Source organism: Nerophis ophidion, linkage group LG26, assembly GCF_033978795.1.
Source record: "Nerophis ophidion isolate RoL-2023_Sa linkage group LG26, RoL_Noph_v1.0, whole genome shotgun sequence".
Lineage (NCBI taxonomy): Eukaryota > Metazoa > Chordata > Actinopteri > Syngnathiformes > Syngnathidae > Nerophis > Nerophis ophidion.
In genome coordinates, this window is record NC_084636.1 from 5,368,416 (window position 1) to 5,395,351 (window position 26,936).

Genomic DNA, 26,936 nt, shown 5'->3' on the forward strand with positions numbered 1-26,936 from the left:
ATAAATTGATGTGATAATGAATGAAGTGGGATGATGAATGGATGGCTGAGTAGGATAGATGACAGGATGGATGGCTGGAGTAGGATTGATGAAAGAATGGATGGAGTAGGATGGATGAGGGATGGCATGGGACAAATTGATAGAGTAGGATCGAGTTTGATTGATGGATGGATGGATGTTGGATGAATTGATGTGATAATGAATGAAGTGGGATGATGAATGGATGGCTGGAGTAGGATGGATGACAGGATGGATGGCTGGAGTAGGATGGATGGAGGGATGGCATGGGATGAATTGATGGAGTAGGATAGAGTTTGATTGATGGATGGATGGATGGATGTTGGATGAATTGATGTGATAATGAATGAAGTGGGATGATGAATGGATGGCTGGAGTAGGATGGATGACAGGATGGATCGCTGGAGTAGGATGGATGAAAGCATGGATGAGTAGGATGGATGAGGGATGGCATGGGGCGAATTGATAGAGTAGGATAGAGTTTGATTGATGGATGGATGGATGTTGGATGAATGGATGTGATAATGAATGAACTGGGATGATGAATGGAGGTATGAATGGCTGGAGTAGGATGGATGACAGGATGGATGAAAGCATGGATGAGTAGGATGGATGAGGGATGGCATGGGACGAATTGATAGAGTAGGATAGAGTTTGATTGATGGATGGATGGATGTTGGATGAATGGATGTGATAATGAATGAACTGGGATGATGAATGGAGGTATGAATGGCTGGAGTAGGATGGATGACAGGATGGATGGCTGGAGTAGGATGGATGGAGGGATGGCATGGGATGAATTGATGGAGTAGGATAGAGTTTGATTGATGGATGGATGGATGTTGGATGAATTGATGTGATAATGAATGAAGTGGGATGATGAATGGATGGAGTAGAATGGATCAAGGCATGGATGGCTGGTAGGATGGATGGAGGGACGGGTAGCTGGAGTAGGATGGATGAAAGAATGGATGGAGTAGGATGGATGAAGGGACGGGTGGCTGGAGTAGGATGGATGGAGGGATGGCATGGGATGAATTGATGGAGTAGGATAGAGTTTGATTGATGGATGGATGGATGGATGTTGGATGAATTGATGTGATAATGAACGAAGTGGGATGATGAATGGATGGAGTAGAATGGATCAAGGCATGGATGGGTGGAGGGATGGGTGGCTGGAGTAGGATGGATGAAAGAATGGATGGAGTAGGATGGATGAATGGATGGGTGGATGGAGTAGGATGGATGAAAGCATAGATGGAGTAGGATGGATGAGGGATGGCATGGGACGAATTGATAGAGTAGGATAGAGTTTGATTGATGGATGGATGGATGTTGGATGAATTGATGTGATAATGAATGAAGTGGGATGATGAATGGATGGCTGGAGTAGGATGGATGGAGTAAGATGAATGAAGGGATGGCATGGGATGAATTGATGGAGTAGGATAGAGTTTGATTGATGGATGGATGGATGTTGGATGAATTGTTGTGATAATGAATTAAGCGGGATGATGAATGGATGGATGGATGGATGGATGAAGTGTGTATGCCCTGTCGATCACGCATAGTGTTTATCGTCATGGTTCGAAGATGGATTGATAGATGGATGAATGAATGAATGAATGAATGAATGAAGGATGTGTGTATGGCCTGCAGACCTGGCAAAAGTGTCTATGGTCATGGTTTGAAGATGGATGGATAATGTGTGTATGGTCATGGTTTCAAAGATGGATAGATGGATGGATGAAGTGTGTATGGCCTGTAGACCTGGCACAGTGTCTAAGGTCCTGGTTCGATGATGGATTATGTGTGTATGGCCTGTAGACCTGGCACAATGTCTAAGGTCCTAGTTCAAAGATGGGTGGATGGATGAAGGGTGTATGAACTGTAGACCTGGCAGAGTGTCTAAGGTCCTAGTTCGTGGATGGATGGATGGATGAAGGGTGTATGAACTGTAGACCTGGCACAGTGTCTAAGGTCCTAGTTCGTGGATGGATGGATGGATGAAGGGTGTATGAACTGTAGACCTGGCACAGTGTCTAAGGTCCTAGTTGGTGGATGGATGAAGGGTGTATGAACTGTAGACCTGGCACAGTGTCTAAGGTCCTAGTTGGTGGATGGATGAAGGGTGTATGAACTGTAGACCTGGCACAATGTCTAAGGTCCTAGTTTTTAAGATAGATGGATGGATGAAGGGTGTATGAACTGTAGACCTGGGACAGTGTCTAAGGTCCTAGTTCGTGGATGGATGAAGGGTGTATGAACTGTAGACCTGGCACAGTGTCTAAGGTCCTAATTCGTGGATGGATGAAGGGTGTATTAACTGTAGACCTGGCAAGGTGTCTAAGGTCCTAGTTCAAAGATGGATGGATGGATGAAGGTTGTATGAACTGTAGACCTGGCACAGTGTCTAAGGTCCTAGTTCAAAGATGGATGGATGGATGAAGGTTGTATGAACTGTAGACCTGGCACAGTGTCTAAGGTCCTAGTTCGTGGATGGATGGATGGATGGTGATGTGTTTATGGCCTGTAGACCAGACACAGTGTCTAAGGTCATGGTTCAAAGATTGATGGATGGATGAAGTGTGTTTGGCCTGTAGACCGGGCACAGTGTCTAAGGTCCTAGTTCGTGGATGGATGGATGGATGGATGATGATGATGTGTTTATGGCCTGTAGACCAGACACAGCGTCTAAGGTCATGGTTCAAAGATTGACGGATGGATGAAGTGTGTATGAATTGTAGACCTGGCACAGTGTCTAAGGTCATGGTTCAAAGATTGATGAATGGATGAAGTGTGTTTGGCCTGTAGACCTGGCACAGTGTCTAAGGTCCTAGTTTGTGGATGGATGGATGGAATGATGATGATGATGGTGATGATGTGTTTATGGCCTGTAGACCAGACACAGTGTCTAAGGTCATGGTTCAAAGATTGATGGATGGATGGATGAAGTGTGTTTGGCCTGTAGACCTGGCACAGTGTCTAAGGTCATGGTTCAAAGATGGATGGATGGATGAAGTATGTTTGGCCTGTAGACCTGGCACAGTGTCTAAGGTCATGGTTCAAAGATGGATGGATGGATGAAGTATGTGGCCCAGGTCTAAGGTCCTGGGTGGGGGTGGTGTCAGGTACTCGCCCTCAGCGTGCTGTTGGCGCTGGTGACGAGCATGCGAGGTTTCCCGCTGGTGTTGGTGCTCAGCTGGGCGTGGAAGACCTGCTTGAGGAGTTTGTTGGTGGAGGTGTCCACCAGCTGGATGAGGTCTGGGCTGAGGGTGTCACGGTTCTTCTCCAGGAAACCTTGAGGGCAGCGAGCAGCGCTGAGAAGCCGGTGGAAGCGTAAAAAGCCGGGAGAGCTCCTACCTTTGGAGTCGTAGTAGACCACGCCGGCAAAGTGCTGGACTCCAAAGTGGCTCTCGTGGTCGTTCTTGGGGGAGACGTAGACGCTCCCCTTCCCGTGGACCTGGTTCATCTTCTGCAGCATGGTGGCGTCGGTGCCCTGAGGAGCCACACAAAAACCCAGGTCACACCTGCTCTGGCTGCGGAGCTGGGGGCAGTGGAGCAGGGTGGACCTTGGGGAAGTTGCTCTCCTCGTCGATGAGCGCCAGCATGTTGAGCGCCTTGTTGGCCAGCGCGTCCAGCGTGTCCTGGTTGTCCTTGTAGTCCACGCGCTCCCACACGATGCTCTCCCGGGCGTACTCGTCCTGCTCCAGCTTGAAGACGTGGCGGACGAAGAACTGCTGCAGCTGCTCGTTGGCGTAGTTGATGCACAGCTGCTCGAAGCTGCTCACACAGAAAGCGGGATGGCGTCGCACGGGGAGAGAGAGAGACGGCGAGCTTCGTGTCTCACTGACCTGTTTGTGCTGAAGTTCTCGAAGCCGAAGATGTCAAGGAGGCCAATGGACTGCCTGACCTCGCCGGAGTCCTCGGGGGCCGGCTTGTAAATGGCCGCATTGATCTTGTCCACCACCCAAATGAAAAGACGGCCGTAAATAGCCTGGGCAGACCACAAAGACGAGTCCTTGGTCACACAGAAGATATGTTTGGACCTTCAATGTCCGTCTTTGGATCTTCATCACTTGTTTGCCTTTGGTCAACTTATTTTTTTTTCACGCTGACAATGTCATGAATTTGAGATTTGAGCGCAGACTTCTAAAATGTAGTGTAAAGATTCAGTGGGGGAAAAAAATCAGTGTAAAAAAAATATCAGTGTAAAAAAAACAGTGTATAAATAATTAGTGTAAAAAAAAAATGGGTAAAAAAAAATAAGTGTAAAAAATTTGTATACAAATAGTCTAAAAAATAGTGTTTAAAACTCAGTGTGGAGAAAATCAATGCAGTGTAAGAAAAGTCAATTTAAAAAAAAAAATCTGTTTTAAAAATCAGCATATAAATATTTAGTCTAACAAAATAATGTATAAAAACTCAGTTGAAAAATTAATTGTAAAAAAATTCAGTGTATTAAAATCAGTGTAAAAAACAGTATGTAAATATTTAGTCTAAAAAATAGTGTATATAAATATTTAGTCTAAAAAAGTTGTGTTTAAAACTCAGGGTGGAGAAAATCAATGCAGTGTAAGAAAAGTCAATTAAAAAAAAAAATCTGTTTTAAAAATCAGCATATAAATATTTAGTCTAACAAAATAATGTATAAAAACTCAGTTGAAAAATTAATTGTAAAAAAAATTCAGTGTATTAAAATCAGTGTAAAAAACAGTATGTAAATATTTAGTCTAAAAAATAGTGTATATAAATATTTAGTCTAAAAAATTGTGTTTAAAACTCAGTGTGGAGAAAATCAATGCAGTTTAAGAAAATTCAATGTAAAAAAAAATCTGTGTTAACAAATCGGCATATAAATATTTAGTCTAACAAAATAGTGTATAAAAACTCAGTTTAAAAATTAATTGTAAAAAAAATTCAGTGTATTAAAATCAGTGTAAAAAACAGTATATAAATATTTAGCCAAAAAAAGAGTGTATATGAATATTTAGTCTAAAGAAATAGTGTTTTAAACTCAGTGTGGAGAAAATCAATGCAGTTTAAGAAAATTCAATGTAAAAAAAAATCTGTGTTAACAAATCAGCATATAAATATTTAGTCTAAAAAAATAGTGTAAAAAAATAGTGTATGAAAATCAGTGTAAAAAATCAGTATATAAATATTTAGTCTAAAAAAAATTGTGTTTAAAACTCAGTGTGGAGAAAATCAATGCAGTGTAAGAAAATCCAATGTAAAAAAAATCTGTTAAAAAAATCAGCATATAAATATTTAGTCTAACAAAATAGTGTATAAAAACTAAGATTAAAAATTCATTATATAAAAATCAGTGTATTAAAATCAGTATATAAATATTTAGACTGAAAAATGGTGTATAAAAACTCAGAGTAGAGAAAATCAATACAGTGTAAGAAAATCCAATTAAAAAAAAAATCAGTGTTAAAAAAATCAGCATATAAATATTTAGTCTAACAAAATAGTGTATAAAAACTAAGATTAATAATTAATTCTATAAAAATCAGTGTATTAAAATTGGTATATAAATATTTAGTCTGAAAAATGGAGTATAAGAACTCAGTGTAGAGAAAATCAATACAGTGCAAGAAAATCCAATGAAAAAAAAAAGCAGTGTTAAAAAATCAACATAATATTTAGTCTAACAAAATAGTGTATAAAAACTCAGTTTAAAAAAATCAGTGTAAAAAAAACAGTGTATAAATAATTAAGAGTAAAAAAATGGGTAAAAAATTAAGTGTAAAAAAACTCAGTGTAAAAAATCAGTATATAAATATCTAGTCTAAAAAATTGTGTTTAAAACTCTGTGTGGAGAAAATCAATGCAGTGTAAGGAAAGTCAATGTAAAAAAAAATCTGTGTTAAGAAAAATCAGCATATAAATATTTAGTCCAACCAAAGAGTGTATAAAAACTCAGATTGAAAATTTCATTGAAAAAAAAAAATCAGTGTATGAAAATCAGTGTAAAAAAAAATAGTATATAAATATTTAGTCTAAAAAATTGTGTTTAAAACTCAGTGTGGAGAAAATCAATACAGTGTAGGAAAATCCAATGTAAAAAAAAAACGTGTTAAAAAATCAGCATATAAATATTTCGTCCAACAAAATAGTGTATAAAAACTCAGTTTAAAAAATCAGTGTAAAAAAAACTGTGTATGAATAATTAGTGTAAAAAAATGGGTAAAAAAATGAAGTGTAAAATAATTCTGTGTAAAAAATCAGTATATAAATATTTAGTCTAAAAAATAGTGTTTAAAACTCAGTGCGGAGAAAATCAATGCGGTGTAAGAAAAGTCAATGTAAAAAAAAAAAATCTGTGTTAAAAAAATCTCCATCTAAATATTTAGTCTAAAAAAATAGTGTATAAAAATTCAGTTTAAAAATGAATTGTAAAAAAAAATTCAGTGTAACAAAAATCAGTGTATGAAAATATTTTTTTTAAATTCTGTATATAAATATTTAATCTTAAAAATAGTGTTTAAAAGTCAGTGTAAAAAAATTCAGTGCAAAAAAACAAAAACTAAAAAAACAATTAGTATAAATATATATAAATATCAGTATAAATATATCTACTGTAAAAATTATGTATAAAAACTCAGTGCAGAAACATTTGGTGTAAAAAAATGACTGTTAAAACAATTCAGTGTATAAATATTCAGTGTAAAAAAATTATGTGTAAAAAAATTATGTGTAAAAAAAATATTTGTTAATAAATCAGCATATATATTTAGTCTAACAAAATAGTGTATAAAAACTCAGATTAAAAAATAATTGTAAAAAAATTCAGTTTGAAAAAATCAGTGTAAGAACATCAGTGTAAAAAAAATCATCATACAAATATTTAGTCTAAAAAATAATGTTTAAAACGTAGTGCAAAAAGTCAGTGAAGAAAAATTTTGTGTAAAGAAATTACTGTAAAAAATTCAGTGTACAAATATTCAGTGTAAAAAAAATTATGTGTAAAAGTTTACTGTAAAAAATGATCAGTGCATAAATATTTTGTCTAAAAAATAGTGTTTAAAACTGACTGCTAAAAAGAATCAGTGCAGAAAAATTTTGTGTAGAAAAATTACTGTAAAAAAATTCAGTGTAAAAAAAAATGTGTAAAAATTCAGTGTAAAAAAATAATCAGTGTATAAATATTTAGTGTAAAAAATGTGTAACATTTCAGTGTAAAAAAGTGTATAAAATATATAAAAAATTGATTATAAAAAACGAAAAAAGAAATCAGTGTAAAAACAGTTAGCATTCTGTGTAAAAAATAGTGTATAAAACTAAAAATAAGTCAGTGCATAAATATTTAGTGTAAAAAATAACGTGTAAAAATTCAGTGTAAAAAAACCCCCATCAGTGTATAAATATTTAGTGTAAAAAATAGTGAATTAAAAACTCAGTGTATAGAAACCCCCAAAAAATAAGTGTACAAATATTAAGTGTAAAAATAATGTGTAAAAATTCAGTGTAAAAAAAAATTATATAAAATATATTAAAAATAGTGTATAAAAACAGTGGAGAAAAAATGTGTGTAAATGATTGATACAAAAAAATCAGTGCAGAAAAATCAACGTTAAAAAAAAATCAATAAAGAATTTAATCTAAAAAAATAGTGTACAAAATGTTAGTGTAAAAAAAAAAAATCAGTGCAGAAAATTTCAGTGTAAACAAATTCAGTGTAAAAAATAGTCAGTGTAAAAAACGGTGTAGATAAATTCAGTGTAAAAAAAAAAAATCAATGTATAAATTGGAAAATAGTGTGAGTGGTTTGACTTTATTCTAGCTTTATCTGACTGTGGTTTTTACTTTTAAATATGCTGGCATGTGACTTCAAACATTGTCTGTGCAATTAAAGCTGCTACCATGGACACAGTTTGACATAATTCATTAGTCCACCATCTTCACAGATGAGACCAGACTGTGTGCACAATTCAACTATTTCCAGGCGTCTTTTCCACGTAAAACCAAAAGTGCTCCCCTGGCATGCAGCAAGAGAAGACATTAAAAAAAAAAAAAAAAGCACAATGGCGTCTCTGTGTGAGGTTACTTTGACAAAGGCGTCCCTGCCGTCCACAGCCTGGGCCGAGGTCAGAACTTTGGTCACGCTCTCTCGGATGGTCATGAAGGAGCGCCGAGTCAGGCTCTTCTGCAGCACTTTGGGGTCCACCTGCGGGGGCAACCACAGGAAGTGATAACTCTTGTCAATCACAGCTGACACTGTGAGGCGTTAAAGCGCATCGCGTAAATCAGCCAACGCATTTTTTTGGACATCTTTTGTGATGGAGCCGGACTACAAAAGAACCCAGTCAGTGACTAATTCTAGCATGCAGCTGGACTTGTTGTGGGGTCAGGACAGCGTGACGTGTTGCGCACTATCAATGGGGACATTTCACACTGCAACCGATACGGTGCCGATTACCGCCAAATGGATATCAATACCCCTTATATCTTGCGTGTCTGGAGGAATTGACAATGAAGAATTTCTGAAGTCAGTACAAATGTTCAAATCAAGCCTCCTTCCTGAAGCTTCTTATTGGAACTACCTCAGGTTGAAAAATTTCCCAAGAAGATAGTCGATTTAGTCAAATTAATTAGATTTAGTGAAATGAACAAATACTTGCAAGAATGCATTCATTTTCCTGTGTTGCCATAGTCAGGAAGTAGTCTTTGCCAATAAGTTGAATGTAACAGTTTTGTGTTGCATCCTACAAAGTGTCCATACTGCAAGTAGTGTACTTATTACACACCAGCTGTTTGATTGTAACATTTTTCCTTAACAAATTCAAAAGGTACTGAAATTTTTTCTGCATGGAATTATTTTTACACCAAATTTGTTACTGTTTTTGTAAATACTATTTTAAAATTTTTTACAACAAATATTTCTGCACTAAATTATTTTTACACAATTTTTCTGCACATCAGTTTTTTTTTTACATTGAATTTTTATTAACTAAGTGCTTTTTACACTGAAATTTTATAAAAATGTTTTTTTTCCCCACCTAATTTTTATTCCACCACATTTTTACTTAAAATTTTTTGCATTTAATGATTTTTCCACTAAAATTTTTACGCACTTAATATGACATGTGAGCTAATAATAACTCTGCTATGCACTTGTTTTACACTTGCCAGTATGCATTCATTTTCCTTTGCCCCGGGTGTGTTGCTGTAGTCAGGAAGTAGTCTTTGCCATTAAGTTGAATGTTCCGGTTTTATGTTGCATCCTACAAAGTGTCCATACTGCAAGTAGTGTACTAATTACACACCAGCTGTTTGAGTGTAACATGTTTCCTTGAAGGGCAACATTATCACCAGACCTATGTAAGCATCAATATATACCTCGATGGTGCAGAAAAAAGACCGTCTATTTTTTTAACCGAATTCCGAACTCTAAATGGGTGAATTTTGGCGAATTAAACGCCTTTCTGTTTATCGCTCTTTTTGCGATGATGTCAGAACGTGACGTCGCCGAGGTAACACAGCCGCCATTTTCATTTTCAACACATTGCAAACATTGGGTCTCAGCTCTGTTATTTTCCGTTTTTTCGACAATTTTTTGGAACCTTGGAGACATCATGCCTCGTCGGTGTGTTGTCGGAGGGTGTAACAACACTAACAGGGAGGGATTCAAGTTGCACCACTGGCCCGAAGATGCCAAAGTGTCTGCCGCCAGACCCCCATTTAATGTGCGGGAGTGTCTCCACATTTGACCGGCGATGACAGACATGGCACAGAGATGTATGGATAACCTGCAGATGCATTTGCAACCATAAAGTCAACGAAATCACAAAGGGGAGTTTTGTTGACTTATGTGCTAATCAGACATATTTGGTTGCGGCGTGACTGCCAGCTAATCGATGCTAATATGCTACGCTAAATGATGCTAACATGCTATTTAGCGGCGGTGCTAAAGCAGACATGGCACAGAGATGTATGGATAACCTGCAGATGCATTTGCAACTATATTACGTTTCCTTCCACCCACATTTAATGCGAAAAAAACACTTACCAATCGACGGATTTAAGTTGCTCCAGTGTCACAAGATGCGAAAGTCCTGATCGTTTGGTCTGCACATTTTACCGTCGATGCTAACGCAGCTATTCGGCCATGCTATGGCTATGAATAGCGTCAATAGCTATTCGCTCAATAGATTGTTTCTTCTTCAATATTTTCATACTCCAACCATCCGTTTCAATACATGCGTAATCTGTTGAATCGCTTAAGCCGTTGAAATCACAGTCTGAATCCGAGCTAATGTCGCTATATCTTGCTGTGCTATTCGTCATTGTTTGTTTACATTAGCAGCACTGTAGGACGTCACAGGGACATGGATAGTAGCATCGCAAATAGCAAAAATCAAGCACTTTAAAGCTTTTTTTAGGTATATTCCTGGACCGGTAAAATTTTGAGAAAAATTCAAAAAATACAACAAGCCACCGGGAACTGATTTTTATTGTTTTTAACCCTTTTGAAATTGTGATAATGTTCCCCTTTAACAACTTCAAAAGGTATTGAAATCTTTTTCTGCATGGAATTATTTTTACACCAAATTTTTTACACTGATTTTGTAAATAGTGATTTTTCTTTTAGAACAACTGTTTCTGCACTGAATTATTTTTACACATAATTTATTATGCACTGATTTTTTATGCACATTTGTTTACACCAATTTTTTTTTTTTTTTTACATAGAATTTTTTTTAATTACTTTTTATTAACTAATTGCTTTTTACACGGAATTTTTATACAATGGTTTTTTTCCCCCAGCTACTTTTTATTTCACCAAATTTTAACTTAATTTTTTGGCATTATATGCGTTATAGCTCGGTTGGTAGAGCGGCCGTGCCAGCAACTTGAGGGTTGCAGGTTCGATCCCGGCTTCCGCCATCCTAGTCCCTAAAAGCGCTATATAAATATAATTCACTTCACTTCACATTTAATTATTTTTCCACTAAATTTATCTGCACTGAATTATTTTTACACATAATTTATTATGCACATCATTTTTGTACACCAAGTTTTGTTTTTTTTTTACATAGAATTTTTTTTAATTACTTTTTATTAACTAATTGCTTTTTACACTGAATTTTTATACAATGTTTTTTTCCCCCACCTACTTTTTATTTCACCAAATTTAACTTAATTTTTTTTGCATTTAATTATTCTTCCACATAAATTTTTCTGCACTTATTTTTTTTTACACAATTTATTATACATTGAATTTTTCTGCACATCACTTTTTTTACATCAAATTTTTTTATACTACTTGTTATTAACTAATTGCTTTTTACAGTGAATCTTTATACAATGTTTTTTTTTTTACCACCTAATTTTTATTCCACCAAATTTTAACTTCATTTTTTGCATTGAATTATTTTTCCACTAAATTTATCTGCACTGGATTTTTTTTTTACACATAATTTATTGTAGTAGACTGAATTTTTCTGTCCTGAATTTTTCTGCATATACTTTCTTTTACACAAATTCTTTTTTAAAGTGATTTTGTTTCCTATGCATTTTTCCTTAACAAATTCAAACGTTTTTGAAATAGGCATTAAAAAAAAATATGCTAATGCTAATCAGTGGCATGTATATGGCATATCCAATGCAAATTAGCATCGAGCTAGCACAAGTTGAAGCGTGGAGCCTTGCTTTTCTATCAGGCCCGCTTGCTTTGTTGGCATGGAAAGTGACATTACTTCGAGGCAGTGCGCTACGAGCAAGCTTGTTTGTCTGCCAAGTGTTTGAGCCGTTTAACCAAAAGTATCAAAATATGGCACCAATTGGTTTTATGTGAAGAGTTACTGATTATACTTGGCGACAGTGGACTTCACCTCCAACAGTTGGCCGGCCATTTCGAAGTGCGAGGAGGCGAGGACGTCGCATCCCTCCAGGTTGTTGACGATGGTTCCTGAGGAGCAAGTCGGTCAGAGCTCTCGCGGGACACGCCTGGCAAGTCCACGCACTCACCGTCGAAGCCGACGTTGCCAAAGTGCAGGATGGCGGCCAGCAGCTTGCAGATCTCCCAGGTGTCGTTCTCGGTGAACATGAGGATCTTCAGGGCCGAGCGGAAGTGAGCGTACTCCTTCACGTCGTCACGGCCTTCACAGCTGGTGCACTTGCCCTGGTGGGACACACACTTTGTGTTGGTTCACACCCCGACATTAACTCTGCAAGGACCCCAGCACGGGCGTTCATTTGTGTCTGAACTTTGTTGGGGGTTTTTTTAAACCAAATTTGATCAAATTTGACTCATTTGAATTTCTTGAACGGATTTTTTCTACATCAAATTATGCTGGCAACTTTATCTAAAGGCCTACTGAAATGAGATGTTCTTATTTAAACGGGGATAGCAGGTCCATTCTATGTGTCATACTTGATCATTTCGCGATATTGCCATATTTTTGCTGAGAGGATTTAGTAGAGAACATAGACGATAAAGTTTGCAACTTTTGGTCGCTAATAAAAAAGCCTTGCCTGTACCGGAAGTAGCAGACGATGTGCGCGTGACGTCACGGGTTGTGGAGCTCCTCACCTCTGAACATTGTTTACAATCATGGCCACCAGCAGCGAGAGCGATTCGGACCGAGAAAGCGACGATTTCCTCAATAATTTGAGCGAGGATGAAAGATTTGTGGATGAGGAAAGTGAGAGTGAAGGACTAGAAAAAAAAAAAAAACTAGACGGCAGAGCAATTCAGATGTTATTAGACACATTTACTAGGATAATTCTGGAAAATCCCTTATCTGCTTATTGTGTTACTAGTGTTTTAGTGAGATTATATGTACAACCTGAAAGTCGGAGGGGTGTGGTGACCGCCAGTGTCTCCGAGGGAAGCCACGTTTCTCGACGAGGCGAAGGCAGCCGGGCTGAGATTTTTTATTTTTTTCCCTCCTCCACAATGAAAGCATCCGACGGTCGGGGGCGGCCGGTGGGAGGAGGCAAGAGAGTCCGCAGCTGCAGGAGGAACGACGCAAGCTCTCCACACATGTCTACGGTAAGAGCCAACTTATTACCACCATTTTATCACCGAAACCTGCCGGTTGACATGTGGTAGGGCACCGTGTTCGCTTGACTGCTCTGTTCCATAGTAAAGCTTCACTGTAGTCTTTCGGGAATGTAAACAAGGAAACACCGACTGTGTTTGTGTTGCTAAAGGCGGCCACAATTCACCGCTTCCCACCTACATCTTTCTTCTTTGACGTCTCCATTATTAATTGAACAAATGGCAAAAGATTCAGCAACACAGATGTCCAGAAAACTGTGAAATTATGCGATGAAAAGAGATGACTTATGAACGGTGCTGGAACAAAATGTCCTCTACAATGCGTGACGTCACGCGCACGCGTCATCATACCGCGACGTCTTCTTAGCATGATACTTCCGCGCAAAATTTTAAATTGCAATTTAGTAAACTAAACCGGCCGTATTGGCATGTGTTGCAATGTTAATATTTCATCATTGATATATAAACTATCAGACTGCGTAGGCATTAAATAAAATGTGTTTAAAAATGCAGTATGCTCAAATCCATCATTCCATCTTCTACCGGGGGTGCTGGAGCCTACACCGGCTGCATTCAGTGTTTTAAAATGTGATGTAAAAGAAATCATTGTATAAAAACTCAGTGTGGAGCCTGCCGCGGAACGGGGTGTGCAAAGACCGGCCTTGAAGGAAGCGACAGGTGAGTAGATGGCCCAGGTGGGCCTTGTTTTCTAATGGTAAATAGGTTATACTTGTATAGCGCTTCGACACTATTTCCACATTCACACACACATTCACACACTGATGGCGGGAGCTGCCATGCAAGGCGCTAACCAGGACCCATCAGGAGCAAGGGTGAAGTGTCTTGCTCAAGGACACAAGGTACGTGACGAGGATGGTTAAGATGGGGATTGAACCAGGAACCCTCAGGTTGCTGGCACAGCCACTCCCCCAACATCACCACGCCGTCCTAAAGTCCCTAATCACCTGTCACCCTTATTAGCAGCAACCGGACCGAGACACGTGGGTGGGAGTTGGAGTTGGGAGCTGGAGAGAGAGGGAGAGACACACTCCTAAAAGAGACTGCTGAAAAGTAATCCAGACTGTTGTGTTTGAATAAAAAAAGACTGTATTCCAACTGTTTAACGGGCTCACAGAGGATCTTTCGGATTTAGGAGAACCCTTACGGCAAAAAGACATTTATACTCAGTTTTTAATCACTGATTTTTTTTTTTACATTAAATATTTTATACTGGATTTATTAACAAAATGTTTTACACTGTTTTTTCATAAACTGATTTTTTTTTTTCATCAAATTATTTTACAAAAAATGTTTTCTGCAAATAATTGTTTACACTGATTTTTTACACCAAATTTTTCGGCACATATTTTTTTTATATTCAATTTTTATTCTCTGAATTTTTTTTACACCAATTTTTTTAGACTGAATTTTGAAACACTGATCATTTAACACTGAATTTTCCAATACTGATTTGTTTTTACACATAATTTATTGTACAATTAATTTTTATGTCCTGAATTTTCCTGCATAGAATTTATTTTCGTTTCCAATGCATTTTTTTCCACATTGAAGTTTTTTTTTTAACTACATTTTTTTTACACTAATTGCTTTTTACTTTGAATTTTTATACACCGATTGTTTTTCCACACCAAATTTTAACATGATTTTTCTGCTTGGAGTTATTTTTACACCAAATTTTTCTGCACTGAATTATTTTACTTCATTACTTAATTATTTATTATACACTGAATTTTTCTTCACATAATTTTTTTACAGTGTTTTTAACATTTGATTTTTTTAAACTACTTTTTTTTTTTACACTAATTGCTTTTTACACTGAATTTTTCCACATCAAATTTTAACATAATTTTTCTGCAAGGAATTATTTTTACACCAAATGTTCTACATTGATTTTTAACACCGTTTTTGTAATTTTTTTCTGCACTGTATTATTTTTACACATAATTTATTATACACTGAGTTTTGTTTTACATTCAATTTTATTTAAACTAATTTTTTATTAACTAATGGTTTTTCACACTGAATTTGTATACAATTGTCTTCCAAACCTAATTTTTATTCCACCAAATTTTAACTTAATTGTTTTGCATTAAATTATCTTCCACTAAATTTTTCAGCACTCATTTTTCTTACACAATTATTATACATTGAGTTTTTCTGCACGTAATTTTTTTTATTTTTTTTTTTTTTACATCAAATTCTTTTTAACTACTTGTTATTAATTGCTTTTTACACAGAATTTGTATACGTTTTTTTTTTTTGCCACCTAATTTTTATTCCACCAAATTTTAACTTCACTTTTTTGCATTGAATTATTTTTCCACAAAATTTTTCTGCCCTGGATTTTTTTTACACATAATTTATTGTACACTGAATTTTTCTGCATATACTTTCTTTTACACAAATTCTTTTTTTAAAGTGATTTTGTTTCCAATGCATTTTTTACATTGATTTTTTTTCCACACTCAAGTTTTTTTAAACTATCGGTACATTTTTTTTTTTACACTAATTGCTTTTTACTCTGAAATTTATCTGCATGGAATTATTTTCACACCAAGATTTTTACATTGATTTTTAACACTGTTTTTGTAAATACTGTTTTTTTTACAACAGTTTTTTCTGCACTGAATTGTTTTTACACAATTTATTATACACTGACTTTTTCTTCACATAATTTTTTCACACTTAGTTTTTTTTAACATTTAATTTTTTTTAAACTATTTTTTTTTTTTTTTTTACACTATTTGCTTATTACTCTAAATTTTTCCACACCAAATTTTAACACACTTTCTGCATGGAATTATTTTCAAACCAATTTTTTTAACATTGAATTTTTTTTAACTACTTTTTTTCTTACACTGATTGTTTTTTTACTCTGAATTTTTCCACACCAAATTTAAATTTTTCTGCATGGAATTATTTTTACACCAAATTTTTTACATTGATTTGGAACACTGTTTTTAAAAAATTTTCTGCACTGAATTGTTTTTACACAATTTATTATACCCTGAATTTTTCTGCACATCATTTTTTTACACTGTTTTTTTTTTTTTACATTGAATTTTTTTAAACTACTTTTTATTAATTAATTGCTATTTACACTGAATTTTTATACAATATTTTTTCCCCACATAATTTTCTTGCACTGAATTATTTTTCCATTAAATATTTCTGCACTATTTTTTTCCCCTAGAATTCATATGCAATGATTTTTTTTTTTTTACATTCTTTTTTTTTTTACAAACTGAATTTTTAACCAAACGATGACATTTTCAGCATTATTTGATGTAAAAAAAATTCAGTTCACAAAATGAAAATGCAAAAAATAAGATGACATAAATTGAAAAAGCTTTGGTAGTGAGGACACAAACTGACGGCCATAGGGCAGTACCATGGTTAGATAGTTGTACTGGGCGGCGGTCCCGAGCGACAGGATGTTCTTCTGCTCCGCCGACATCCCCATCAGCATGTAGTAGAAGATGTGGTAGTTTCTCTCCTCGGGCGCCTGCGGGTGAGCGAGTGTCAGACAACATGGCCGCCGAGGCCTCCTCACCTGTCCCCCACCTGCCGACAAACTCTGGACTTCTCCAGCAGGTACTGCTCGATGCGAGCCCCCTCGATGGCGCCCCCTTTGGTGAAGTTGATGTCGATGTACTTCCCGAAGCGGCTGGAGTTGTCGTTGCGTATGGTTTTGGCGTTCCCAAAGGCTGAGAGAGGTCAACGGGCGTCAGGAGAGGACAGGAAGTAAGAAGACCTTTTTTTGGAGATCTACCTTCTAAGATGGGGTTGGCCTCCAGGATCTGCTGCTCGATCCAGGAGTGTTGACCGCTCACCGCCGCCAGGAACTGCAGCATCAGCTTGGTGCTCTCTGTTTTGCCTGCTCCCGACTCGCCGCTGGAGAGGAAGACGTCAAAATAAAAGGCAAAGAGCGGCGCGTAAAGGAAGACGTCAAAAAAAAGCCTGATGTAAAGGAAGAAGTCAAAATAAAAGCCAGAAAGCAGCACATAGAGGAAGACGTCAAAATAAAAGCGAGACATAAAGGAAGAAGTCGAAATAAAAGCCAGAGAGCGGCACATAGAGGAAGGCGTCAAAAAAAACAACAAAGAGCGGCACATAAAGGAAGATGTCAAAATAAAAGGCAGAAAGCGGCACATAGAGGAAGACGTCAGAATAAAAGCCAGACGTAAAGGAAGACGTCAAAATAAAAGCCAGAGATCGGGACATAAAGGAAGACGTGAAAATAAAAGCCAGACGTAAAGGAAGACGTCAAAATAAAAGCCAGAGAGCGGCACATAAAGGAAGACGTGAAAATAAAAGCCAGACGTAAAGGAAGGAGTCAAAATAAAAGCCAGAGAGCAGCACATAAAGGAAGACGTCAAAATAAAAGCCAGAAGTAAAGGAAGACGTGAAAATAAAAGCCAGAGAGCGGGACATAAAGGAAGACGTGAAAATAAAAGCCAGACGTAAAGGAAGACGTCAAAATAAAAGCCAGAGAGCGGCACATAGTAGAAGACGTCAAAATAAAAGCGAGACGTAAAGGAAGAAGTCGAAATAAAAGCCAGAGAGCGTCATATGAAGGAGGAAGTCAAAATAAAAGCCAGAGAGTGGCACATAAAGGAAGATGTCAAAATAAAAGGCAGAAAGCGGCACATAGAGGAAGACGTCAGAATAAAAGCCAGACGTAAAGGAAGACGTCAAAATAAAAGCCAGAGATCGGGACATAAAGGAAGACGTGAAAATAAAAGCCAGACGTAAAGGAAGACGTCAAAATAAAAGCCAGAGAGCGGCACATAGAAGAAGACGTCAAAATAAAAGCCAGAGAGCGGCACATAGAGGAAGGCGTCAAGACAAAAGCCAGACGTAAAAAAAGACGTCAAAATAAAAGCCAGAGAACGGCACATAAGACGTGAAAATAAAAGCCCGACGTAAAGGAAGACGTCAAAATAAAAGCCAGAGAGCAGCACATAAAGGAAGACGTGAAAATAAAAGCCTGACGTAAAGGAAGACGACAAAATTAAAGCCAGAGAGCGGCACTTAAAGGAAGACGTCAAATTAAAAGCCAAAGAGCTGCACATAGAGGAAGGCGTCAAAATAAAAGCCAGAGAGCGGCACATAGAGGAAGACTTCAAAATAAATGCCGGAGAGTGGCACATAAAGGAAGGTGTCAAAATAAAAGCCAGAGAGCGGCATGTAAAGGAAGATGTCAAATTAAAAGCCAGAGAGCGGCACATAGAGGAAGGCGTCAAAATAAAAGCCAGAGAGCGGCACATAGAGGAAGACGTCAAAATAAAAGCCAGAGAGCGGCGCATAGAGGAAGGCGTCAAGACAAAAGCCAGACGTAAAAAAAGACGTGAAAATAAAAGCCAGACGTAAAGGAAGACGTCAAAATAAAAGCCAGAGAGCGGCACATAGAAGAAGACGTCAAAATAAAAGCGAGACGTAAAGGAAGAAGTCGAAATAAAAGCCAGAGAGCGGCATATAAAGGAGGAAGTCAAAATAAAAGCCAGAGAGTGGCACATAAAGGAAGATGTCAAAATAAAAGGCAGAAAGCGGCACATAGAGGAAGACGTCAGAATAAAAGCCAGACGTAAAGGAAGACGTCAAAATAAAAGCCAGAGATCGGGACATAAAGGAAGACGTGAAAATAAAAGCCAGACGTAAAGGAAGACGTCAAAATAAAAGCCAGAGAGCGGCACATAGAAGAAGACGTCAAAATAAAAGCCAGAGAGCGGCGCATAGAGGAAGGCGTCAAGACAAAAGCCAGACGTAAAAAAAGACGTCAAAATAAAAGCCAGAGAACGGCACATAAAGGAAGACGTGAAAATAAAAGCCCGACGTAAAGGAAGACGTCAAAATAAAAGCCAGAGAGCAGCACATAAAGGAAGACGTGAAAATAAAAGCCTGACGTAAAGGAAGACGACAAAATTAAAGCCAGAGAGCGGCACATAGAAGAAAACGTCAAAATAAATGCCAGAGAGAGGCACATAAAGGAAGACGTGAAAATAAAAGCCAGACATAAAGGAAGACGACAAAATTAAAGCCAGAGAGCGGCACTTAAAGGAAGACGTCAAATCAAAAGCCAGAGAGCGGCACATAGAGGAAGACGTCAAATCAAAAGCCAGAGAGCGGCACATAGAGGAAGACTTCAAAATAAATGCCGGAGAGTGGCACATAAAGGAAGGTGTCAAAATAAAAGCCAGAGAGCGGCATGTAAAGGAAGACGTCAAATTAAAAGCCAGAGAGCGGCACATAGAGGAAGGCGTCAAAATAAAAGCCAGAGAGCGGCACATAGAGGAAGACTTCAAAATAAATGCCGGAGAGTGGCACATAAAGGAAGGTGTCAAAATAAAAGCCAGAGAGCGGCATGTAAAGGAAGACGTCAAATTAAAAGCCAGAGAGCGGCACATAGAGGAAGGCGTCAAAATAAAAGCCAGAGAGCGGCACATAGAGGAAGACGTCAAAATAAAAGCCAGATGTAAAGGAAGACGTCAAAATAAAAGCCAGAGAGCGGCACATAAAGGAAGACGTGAAAATAAAAGCCAGACGTAAAGGAAGGAGTCAAAATAAAAGCCAGAGAGTGGCACATAGAGGAAGACGTCAAAATAAAAGCCAGACAGCGGCACATAGAGGAAGACGTCAAAATAAAAGCCAAAGAGCGGCACATAGAGGAAGACTTCAAAATAAATGCCGGAGAGCGGCACATAAAGGAAGACGTGAAACTAAAAGCCAGACGTGAAGGAAGACATCAAAATAGAAGCCAGAGAGCGGCACATAAAGGAAGACGTGAAACTAAAAGCCAGACGTAAAGGAAGACGTCAAAAAAAAAGCCAGAGCGCGGCACATAGAGGAAGACGTGAAAATAAAAGCCAGAGAGCGGCACATAAAGACATCCTTGTCTCTTCTACTCTTGACTTTGACATGCAGGGAACTACAGTGCTGCGTTAGAACCGTGAATCTTTGGGCACCTAACGAGTCCATCTGGTTCCCGTTCCTGGGATGACGATTCGATTCAAACCGATCCTCGATTCAACACGATTCCCGATTCAGACTTATTCTCAATTTAAAAACCGATTCCCGATTCAAATCAATTCTCGATTCAAACAGATCCTCAATACAAACCGATTCTTGAGTCAAACCATTCTCGATTCAAACCGATTCTTGAGTCAAACGGTCCTCAATTCAAACCGATTCAACAAAATAAAAAAGTTTTGTTGTACTTGTGCAATGACAATAAAGACCTACCTATCTTCTCAAGTCAAGCGATCCTCGATTCAAACCGATGCAACAGGATTCTCGATTCAAACTGATTCTGGATTCAACCAGATTCTCAATTCAACAGAATTCTCGATTCAAACCGATTCTCGAGTCAAACGATACTCAATTCAAACCTATCCTTGAGTTAAATGATCCTCGATTCAACAGGATTCTCGATTCCACACAATTATCAATTCAAACTGATTCTAGATTCAACACGATTCTTTATTTAACAGGATTCTCAATTCAACATAATTCTCAATTCAAACAGGTTTTCGATTCAAAATGATCGTTAAGTCAGAACCGGTTCTTGAGTCAAACGATCATCGATTCAAACCGATTTTCGAGAAAAATAATCCTCGATTCAAACCGATCCTCGATTCAACACGATTCCCGATTCAGACTTATTCTCAATTCAAACCGATTCTCGAGTCAGCATGACTCATGATTCAGACTTATTCTCAATTTAAAAACAGACTCCCGATTCAAACCAATTCTAGATTCAAACAGATCCTCAATACAAACCGATTCTGGAGTCAAACCATTCTCGATTCAAACCGATTCTCATGTCAAACGATCCTCGATTCAAACCGATGCAACAGGATTCTCGATTCAAACTGATTCTGGATTCAACCAGATTCTCAAATCAACACAATTCTCGATTCAAACCGATTCTCGAGTCAAACCTATCCTTGAGTCAAATGATCCTTGATTCAAACGATCCTCGATTCAAACCGATTCTCGAGTCAAACCTATCCTTGAGTCAAATGATCCTTGATTCAAACGATCCTCGATTCAACAGGATTCTCGATTCAAACCGATTCTCGATTCCACACAATTATCGATTCAAACTGATTCTAGATTCAACACGATTCTTTATTTAACAGGATTCTCAATTCAACATAATTCTCAATTCAAACAGGTTTTCGATTCAAAATGATCGTTAAGTCAGAACCGGTTCTTGAGTCAAACGTTCCTCGACTCAAATCGATTCTCGAGACAAATAATCCTCGATTCAAACCGATTCTCGATTTAACAGGATCCTCGGATCAAACTGATTTTCGATTTGACACAATTATCGACTCAAACTGATTCTAGAGTCAACACGATTCTTGATTCAACAGGATTGATTCAAACCGAATCTCAATTCTACACAATTCTCGATTTAACCGTTTGTGGCTGATAACCCACAAACAAATGTTTTTTTTAAAGAGCCGTTAAAATTATTATTAGTTTAACTTGTTGTGGGGGGAAACAGCATTTGATGTATTTTTGACAACTCTTGCCGATTCTTAGTGTCTGATTTTTTTTTTTTTCTTAAAGAGCTGGTTAAAAGACTATTCGTTCGCAAAAGGTCCCTTCCCCGGTTCTGACATCCATCACCTGATGACACAGCATTGGTTCCTGCGGTTGCGGCGCATTTTAAAGAAGCAGCTGTCGGCAATGGCGAAGACGTGCGGCGGCAGCTCGCCCAGCCGGCGGTCCGTGTACATGTGCACGTGCTCGGCCGTGTAGAGCGGCAGCAGCTGGTAGGGGTTGACCGCCACCAGGATGGAGCCTGTGTACGTCTGCAAAGACACAGGTGGTCACTTCATTGTTGAATGTGCTCGAAAAAGTCATTTAATACAACATACTTTCTTGTTGAACGGCGGAGGGGGGTGTCCAAACTACGGGGGCCGCAACATGTTATGAGTTTTAGGAGGCGTGTTTACAAATTAATTTCAAATACTTGAAACAATGCAAGGTGACTAGAGATGTCCGACAATATCGGACTGCTGATATATAAATGCTTTAAAATGTAATATCGGAAATTATCGGTGTCAGTTTCCATCCATCCATCTTCTTCCGCTTATCCGAGGTTGGGTCGCGGGGGCAGCAGCCTAAGCAAGGAAGCCCACACTTCCTTTAGCCCAGCCACTTCGTCCAGCTCCTCCTGGGGGATCCCGAGGCCTTCCCAGGTCAGCCGGGAGACATAGTCTACCCAACGTGTCCTGGGTTTTCCCCGTGGCCTCCTACCGGTCCAACGTGCCCGAAACACCTCCCTAGGGAGGCGTTCGGGTGGCATCCTGACCAGATGCCCGAACCACCTCATCTGGCTCCTCTCCATGTGGAGGAGCAGCGTCTTTACTTTGAGCTCCCCCCGGATGGCAGAGCTTCTCACCCTATCTCTTGTCCTTTTGGTCATGACCCAAAGCTCATGACCGGTAGCTCGACCGGTAAATTGAGAGCTTTGCCTTCCGGCTCAGCTCCTTCTTCACCACAACGGATCGGTACAACGTCCGCATTACTGAAGACGCCGCACCGATCCGCCTGTCCATCTCACCATCTACTCTTCCCCCACTCGTGAACAAGACTCCTAGGTACTTGGAACTCCTCCACTTGGGGCAGGGTCTCCTCCCCAACCTGGAGATGGCATTCCACCCTTTTCCGGGCGAGAACCATGGACTCGGACTTGGAGGTGCTGATTCTCATCCCAGTCGCTTCACACTCGGCTGCGAACCGATCCAGTGAGAGCTGAAGATCCTGGCCAGATGAAGCCATCAGGACTGCAAAAAGCAGAGACCTAATCCTGCAGCCACCAAACCGGATCCCCTCAACGCCTTGACTGCGCTTAGTAATTCTGTCCATAAAAGTTCTGAACAGAATGGGTGACAAAGGACAGCCTTGGCGGAGTCCAACCCTCACTGGAAACGTGTCCGACTTACTGCCAGCAATGCGGACCAAGCTCTGGCACTGATCATACAGGGAGCGGACCACCACAATAAGACAGTCCGATACCCCATACTCTCTGAGCACTCCCCACAGGACTTCCCGAGGGACACGGTCGAATGCCTTCTCCAAGTCCACAAAGCACATGTAGACTGGTTGGGCAAACTCCCATGCACCCTCAAGAACCCTGCCGAGAGTATACAGCTGGTCCACAGTTCCACGACCAGGACGAAAACCACACTGTTCCTCCTGAATCCGGTGTAACCTCCTCTCCAGTACACCTGAATAGACCTTACCGGGAAGGCTGAGGAGTGTGATTCCACATTTACCTACTTACTACTTACTTACTTACTAAAAAAAAATCCCAGCTGTGACGTAGATTACCATACTAAATAATTAGATTACCATTGTAACTAGTACAAACCCCGTTTCCATATGAGTTGGGAAATTGTGTTAGATGTAAATATAAACAGAATACAATGATTTGCAAATCCTTTTCAACCCATATTCAATTGAATGCACTACAAAAACAACATATTTGATGTTCAAACTGATGAATACATATATTTTTTCCAAATAATCATTACCTGTAGAATTTGATGCCAGCAACACGTGACAAAGAAGTTGAGAAAGGTGGCAATAGATACTGATAAAGTTGAGGAATGCTCACTCATCAAACACTTACTTGGAACATCCCACAGGTGTGCAGGCTAATTGGGAACAGGTGGGTGCCATGATTGGGTATAAAAACAGCTTTCCCAAAAAAATGCTCAGTCTTTCACAAGAAAGGATGGGGCGAGGTACACCCCTTTGTCCACAACTGCGTGAGCAAATAGTCAAACAGTTTAAGAACAACGTTTCTCAAAGTGCAATTGCAAGAAATTTTGGGATTTCAACATCTACGCTCCATAATATCATCAAAAGGTTCAGAGACTCTGGAGAATTCACTCCACGTGAGCGGCATGGCCGGAAACCAACATTGAATGACCGTGACTTTCGATCCCTCAGACGGCACTGTATCAAAAACTGACATCCATCTCTAAAAGATATCACCACATGGGCTCAGGAACACTTCAGAAAACCACTGTCACTAAATACAGTTGGTCGCTACATCTGTAAGTGCAAGTTAAAGCTCTACTATCCAAAGCGAAAGCCATTTATCAACAACATCCAGAAACGCCGCTGGCTTCTTTGGGCCCGAGATCATCTAAGATGGACTGATGCAAAGTGGAAAAGTTTTCTGTGGTCTGACGAGTCCACATTTCAAATTTTTGGGGGATATATTCGACATTGTGTATTTCGGACCAAAGGGGAAGCGAACCATCCAGACTGTTAGACGCAAAGTTCAAAAGCCAGCATCTGTGATGATATGGGGGTGCATTAGTGCCCAAGGCATGGGTAACTTACACATTTGTGAAGGCACCATTAATGCTGAAAGGTACATACAGGTTTTGGAAGCGCCGTCGTTGCTTATTTCAGCAAGACGATGCCAAGCCACATTCAGCACGTGTTACAACAGCGTGGCTTGGTAAAAAAAAAAAAGAGTGCGGGTACTTTCCTGGCCCGCCTGCAGTCCAGACCTGTCTCCCATGGAAAATGTGTGGCGCATTATGAAGCGTAAAATAGGACAGCGGAAACCCCGGACTGTTGAAGGACTGAAGCTCTACATAAAACAAGAATGGGAAAGAATTCCACTTTCAAAGCTTCAACAATTAGTTTCCTCAGTTCCCAAACGTTTATTGAGTGTTGTTCAAAGAAAAGGTGATGTAACACAGTGGTGAACATGCCCTTTCCCAACTACTTTGGCACGTGTTGCAGCCATGAAATTCTAAGTTAATTATAATTTGCAAAAAAAAAACAAAGTTTATGAGTTTGAACGTCAAATGTGTTGTCTTTGTAGTGCATTCAACTGAATATGGGTTGAAAAGGATTTGCAAATCATTGTATTCCGTTTATATTTACATCTAACACAATTTCCCAACTCATATGGAAACTGGGTTTATATGTTTGCAAGTACACACCGCAATCGCACAAGCACTAAACATTCCCCTTTCTCGGCAAAAGCTGTTGGCCGGTCTCCATGGAGACAGCTGATAAAAGAGGGGTGGGGTCAAAGTCTGCGATTACGGGCGCCATAAAAAAAGCGGGGCGGGTGGACTCACATAGATGAGGCCATCCTTGTGTCGCACCAGAAGGTTCCTGAGGAGCCCCGCCTCGTTGAGGTCCCCCAGCCTTATCATGTCATCCACGCCCTGGACCGAGGTGGGGTGCATGGGCCGCAGGGCGCCCTCGCTCTTCTTGTTGATCTTGTGCTCCTGGACGGGAGTTTTTTGAGGAAGTGACGTCATCCAGAAGACTTCTTCTACATTTATTTATTTTTTACCTTTCCTTCATCGTCGATGAGCTGGAGCTGCCCGGTGTCGGTCACCTTCACTTGGGCCCCGATGGGCACGCCGACCCCGGAGTCCACCCAGACAAAATCCCCCTATGGGTTAGAGAACGTCACAAGTGATCACATGCTTCTGACCAAATGACAGTTAAGTCTTTTACCTTGGACAGGTGCATCACTGCAGACATCTGTGAAAAACAAAACAATCATCAAAACTCATGGAATATTCCACACTTCCTGCCTAACTAAGCACTCTGTCTTCTGATTGGCTGAAATAAATGACACTCTTGTAATAATGATGTCTAGTTGGAGTTTTTAAGTGTGAACAAATGAGGAAAGGGATAAAGAAGCAAATAATGTATGCGAGCGTTTGGTCAGTTCCTTACCTGAGGGTTTCGTTTCTCCGGCAAAGCTTTCTTGATGCTGCCTTCACTTTACTGACACTGAAGCAGGAAGTTTTTCTCCGGCGTTGTCACTTCTTTTTTTACGATCTGTTTGACTTTGCTCCTGCGGAGCCACCCATGCAGTGACGTCGAACAGTGGAGGGAAGCAAGTTGACGGGACACATACACTTGTAAAGAACATCATGTCATGGCGGTCTGGAGTTTCCAATCATTTCTACAACTTATTTTTTTGTGATGTAGTGATTGGAGCACATACTTGTTGCTCACAAAAAACATTCATGAAGTTTTTTTTTTTTAATGAATTTATTATGGCTGTACTGAAAATGTGCTGGGTCAAAAGTATACGTACAGCAATGTTAATATTTGCTTACATGTCCCTTGGCAAGTTTCACTGCAATAGGGCGCTTTTGGTAGCCATCCACAAGCTTCTGCTTCAATTTTTTGACCACTCTTGACAAAATTGGTGCAGTTTTCAGCTAAATTTGTTGGTTTCCTGACATGGACTTGTTTCTTCAGCATTGTCCATATGTTCAAGTCAGGACTTTGGGAAAAAAACTGTCATTCTAGCCTGATTTAGCCATTCCTTTACCACATTTTGACATGTGTTTGGGGTCATTGTCCTATTGGAACACCCAACGGCGACCAAAACCCAACCGCCGGGCTGATAATTTTAGTTTGTCCTGAAGAATTTGGAAGTAATCCTTTTTCATTGTCCCATTTACTCTCTTTAAAGCACCAGTTCCATTGGCAGAAAAACAGGCCCAGGGCATAATACTACCACCACCATGCTTGACAGTAAGAATGGTGTTCCTGGGATTAAGGGCCTCATCTTTTCTCCTCCAAACATATTGCTGGGTATTGTGGCCAAGCAGCTCAATTATTGTTTCATCTGACATCACATGGACAAAGATAAGACCTTCTGGAGGAAAGTTCTGTGGTCAGATGAAACAAAAATGTATTTGGTACATACAACCCTCATATATATATACACACATATATATACATGCATATACATATATACACACATATGTATATATACATATATATGTATATATACATATACATATATATGTATAAAAAAAATCTCATGATTTCGGGAACCCCTCATGAAACAGTTCTGTAGAGA

General features: G+C 39.0%; 1 protein-coding gene across 1 annotated transcript in view; it reads right to left on the minus strand.

Moving 5' to 3' along the window:
- The window catches only part of LOC133543895 (unconventional myosin-VIIb), a 105,590-nt gene extending 79,712 nt beyond the window's left edge, over positions 1–25,878 (minus strand). Inside the window, exons 1-15 of the mRNA XM_061888783.1 lie at positions 25,793–25,878; positions 25,568–25,594; positions 25,401–25,502; positions 25,180–25,332; positions 21,692–21,876; positions 16,827–16,948; positions 16,619–16,761; positions 16,446–16,559; positions 11,998–12,151; positions 11,862–11,938; positions 8,075–8,194; positions 3,873–4,015; positions 3,591–3,801; positions 3,382–3,517; positions 3,158–3,318 (exon numbers count right to left, since the gene is read on the minus strand). Of these exons, the coding sequence (XP_061744767.1) occupies positions 3,158–3,318; positions 3,382–3,517; positions 3,591–3,801; positions 3,873–4,015; positions 8,075–8,194; positions 11,862–11,938; positions 11,998–12,151; positions 16,446–16,559; positions 16,619–16,761; positions 16,827–16,948; positions 21,692–21,876; positions 25,180–25,332; positions 25,401–25,502; positions 25,568–25,594 (1,848 nt within the window). The 5' untranslated portion in view covers positions 25,793–25,878. The remainder of the gene's footprint in view (positions 1–3,157; positions 3,319–3,381; positions 3,518–3,590; positions 3,802–3,872; positions 4,016–8,074; positions 8,195–11,861; positions 11,939–11,997; positions 12,152–16,445; positions 16,560–16,618; positions 16,762–16,826; positions 16,949–21,691; positions 21,877–25,179; positions 25,333–25,400; positions 25,503–25,567; positions 25,595–25,792) is intronic.
- Positions 25,879–26,936: the final 1,058 nt, after the last annotated feature.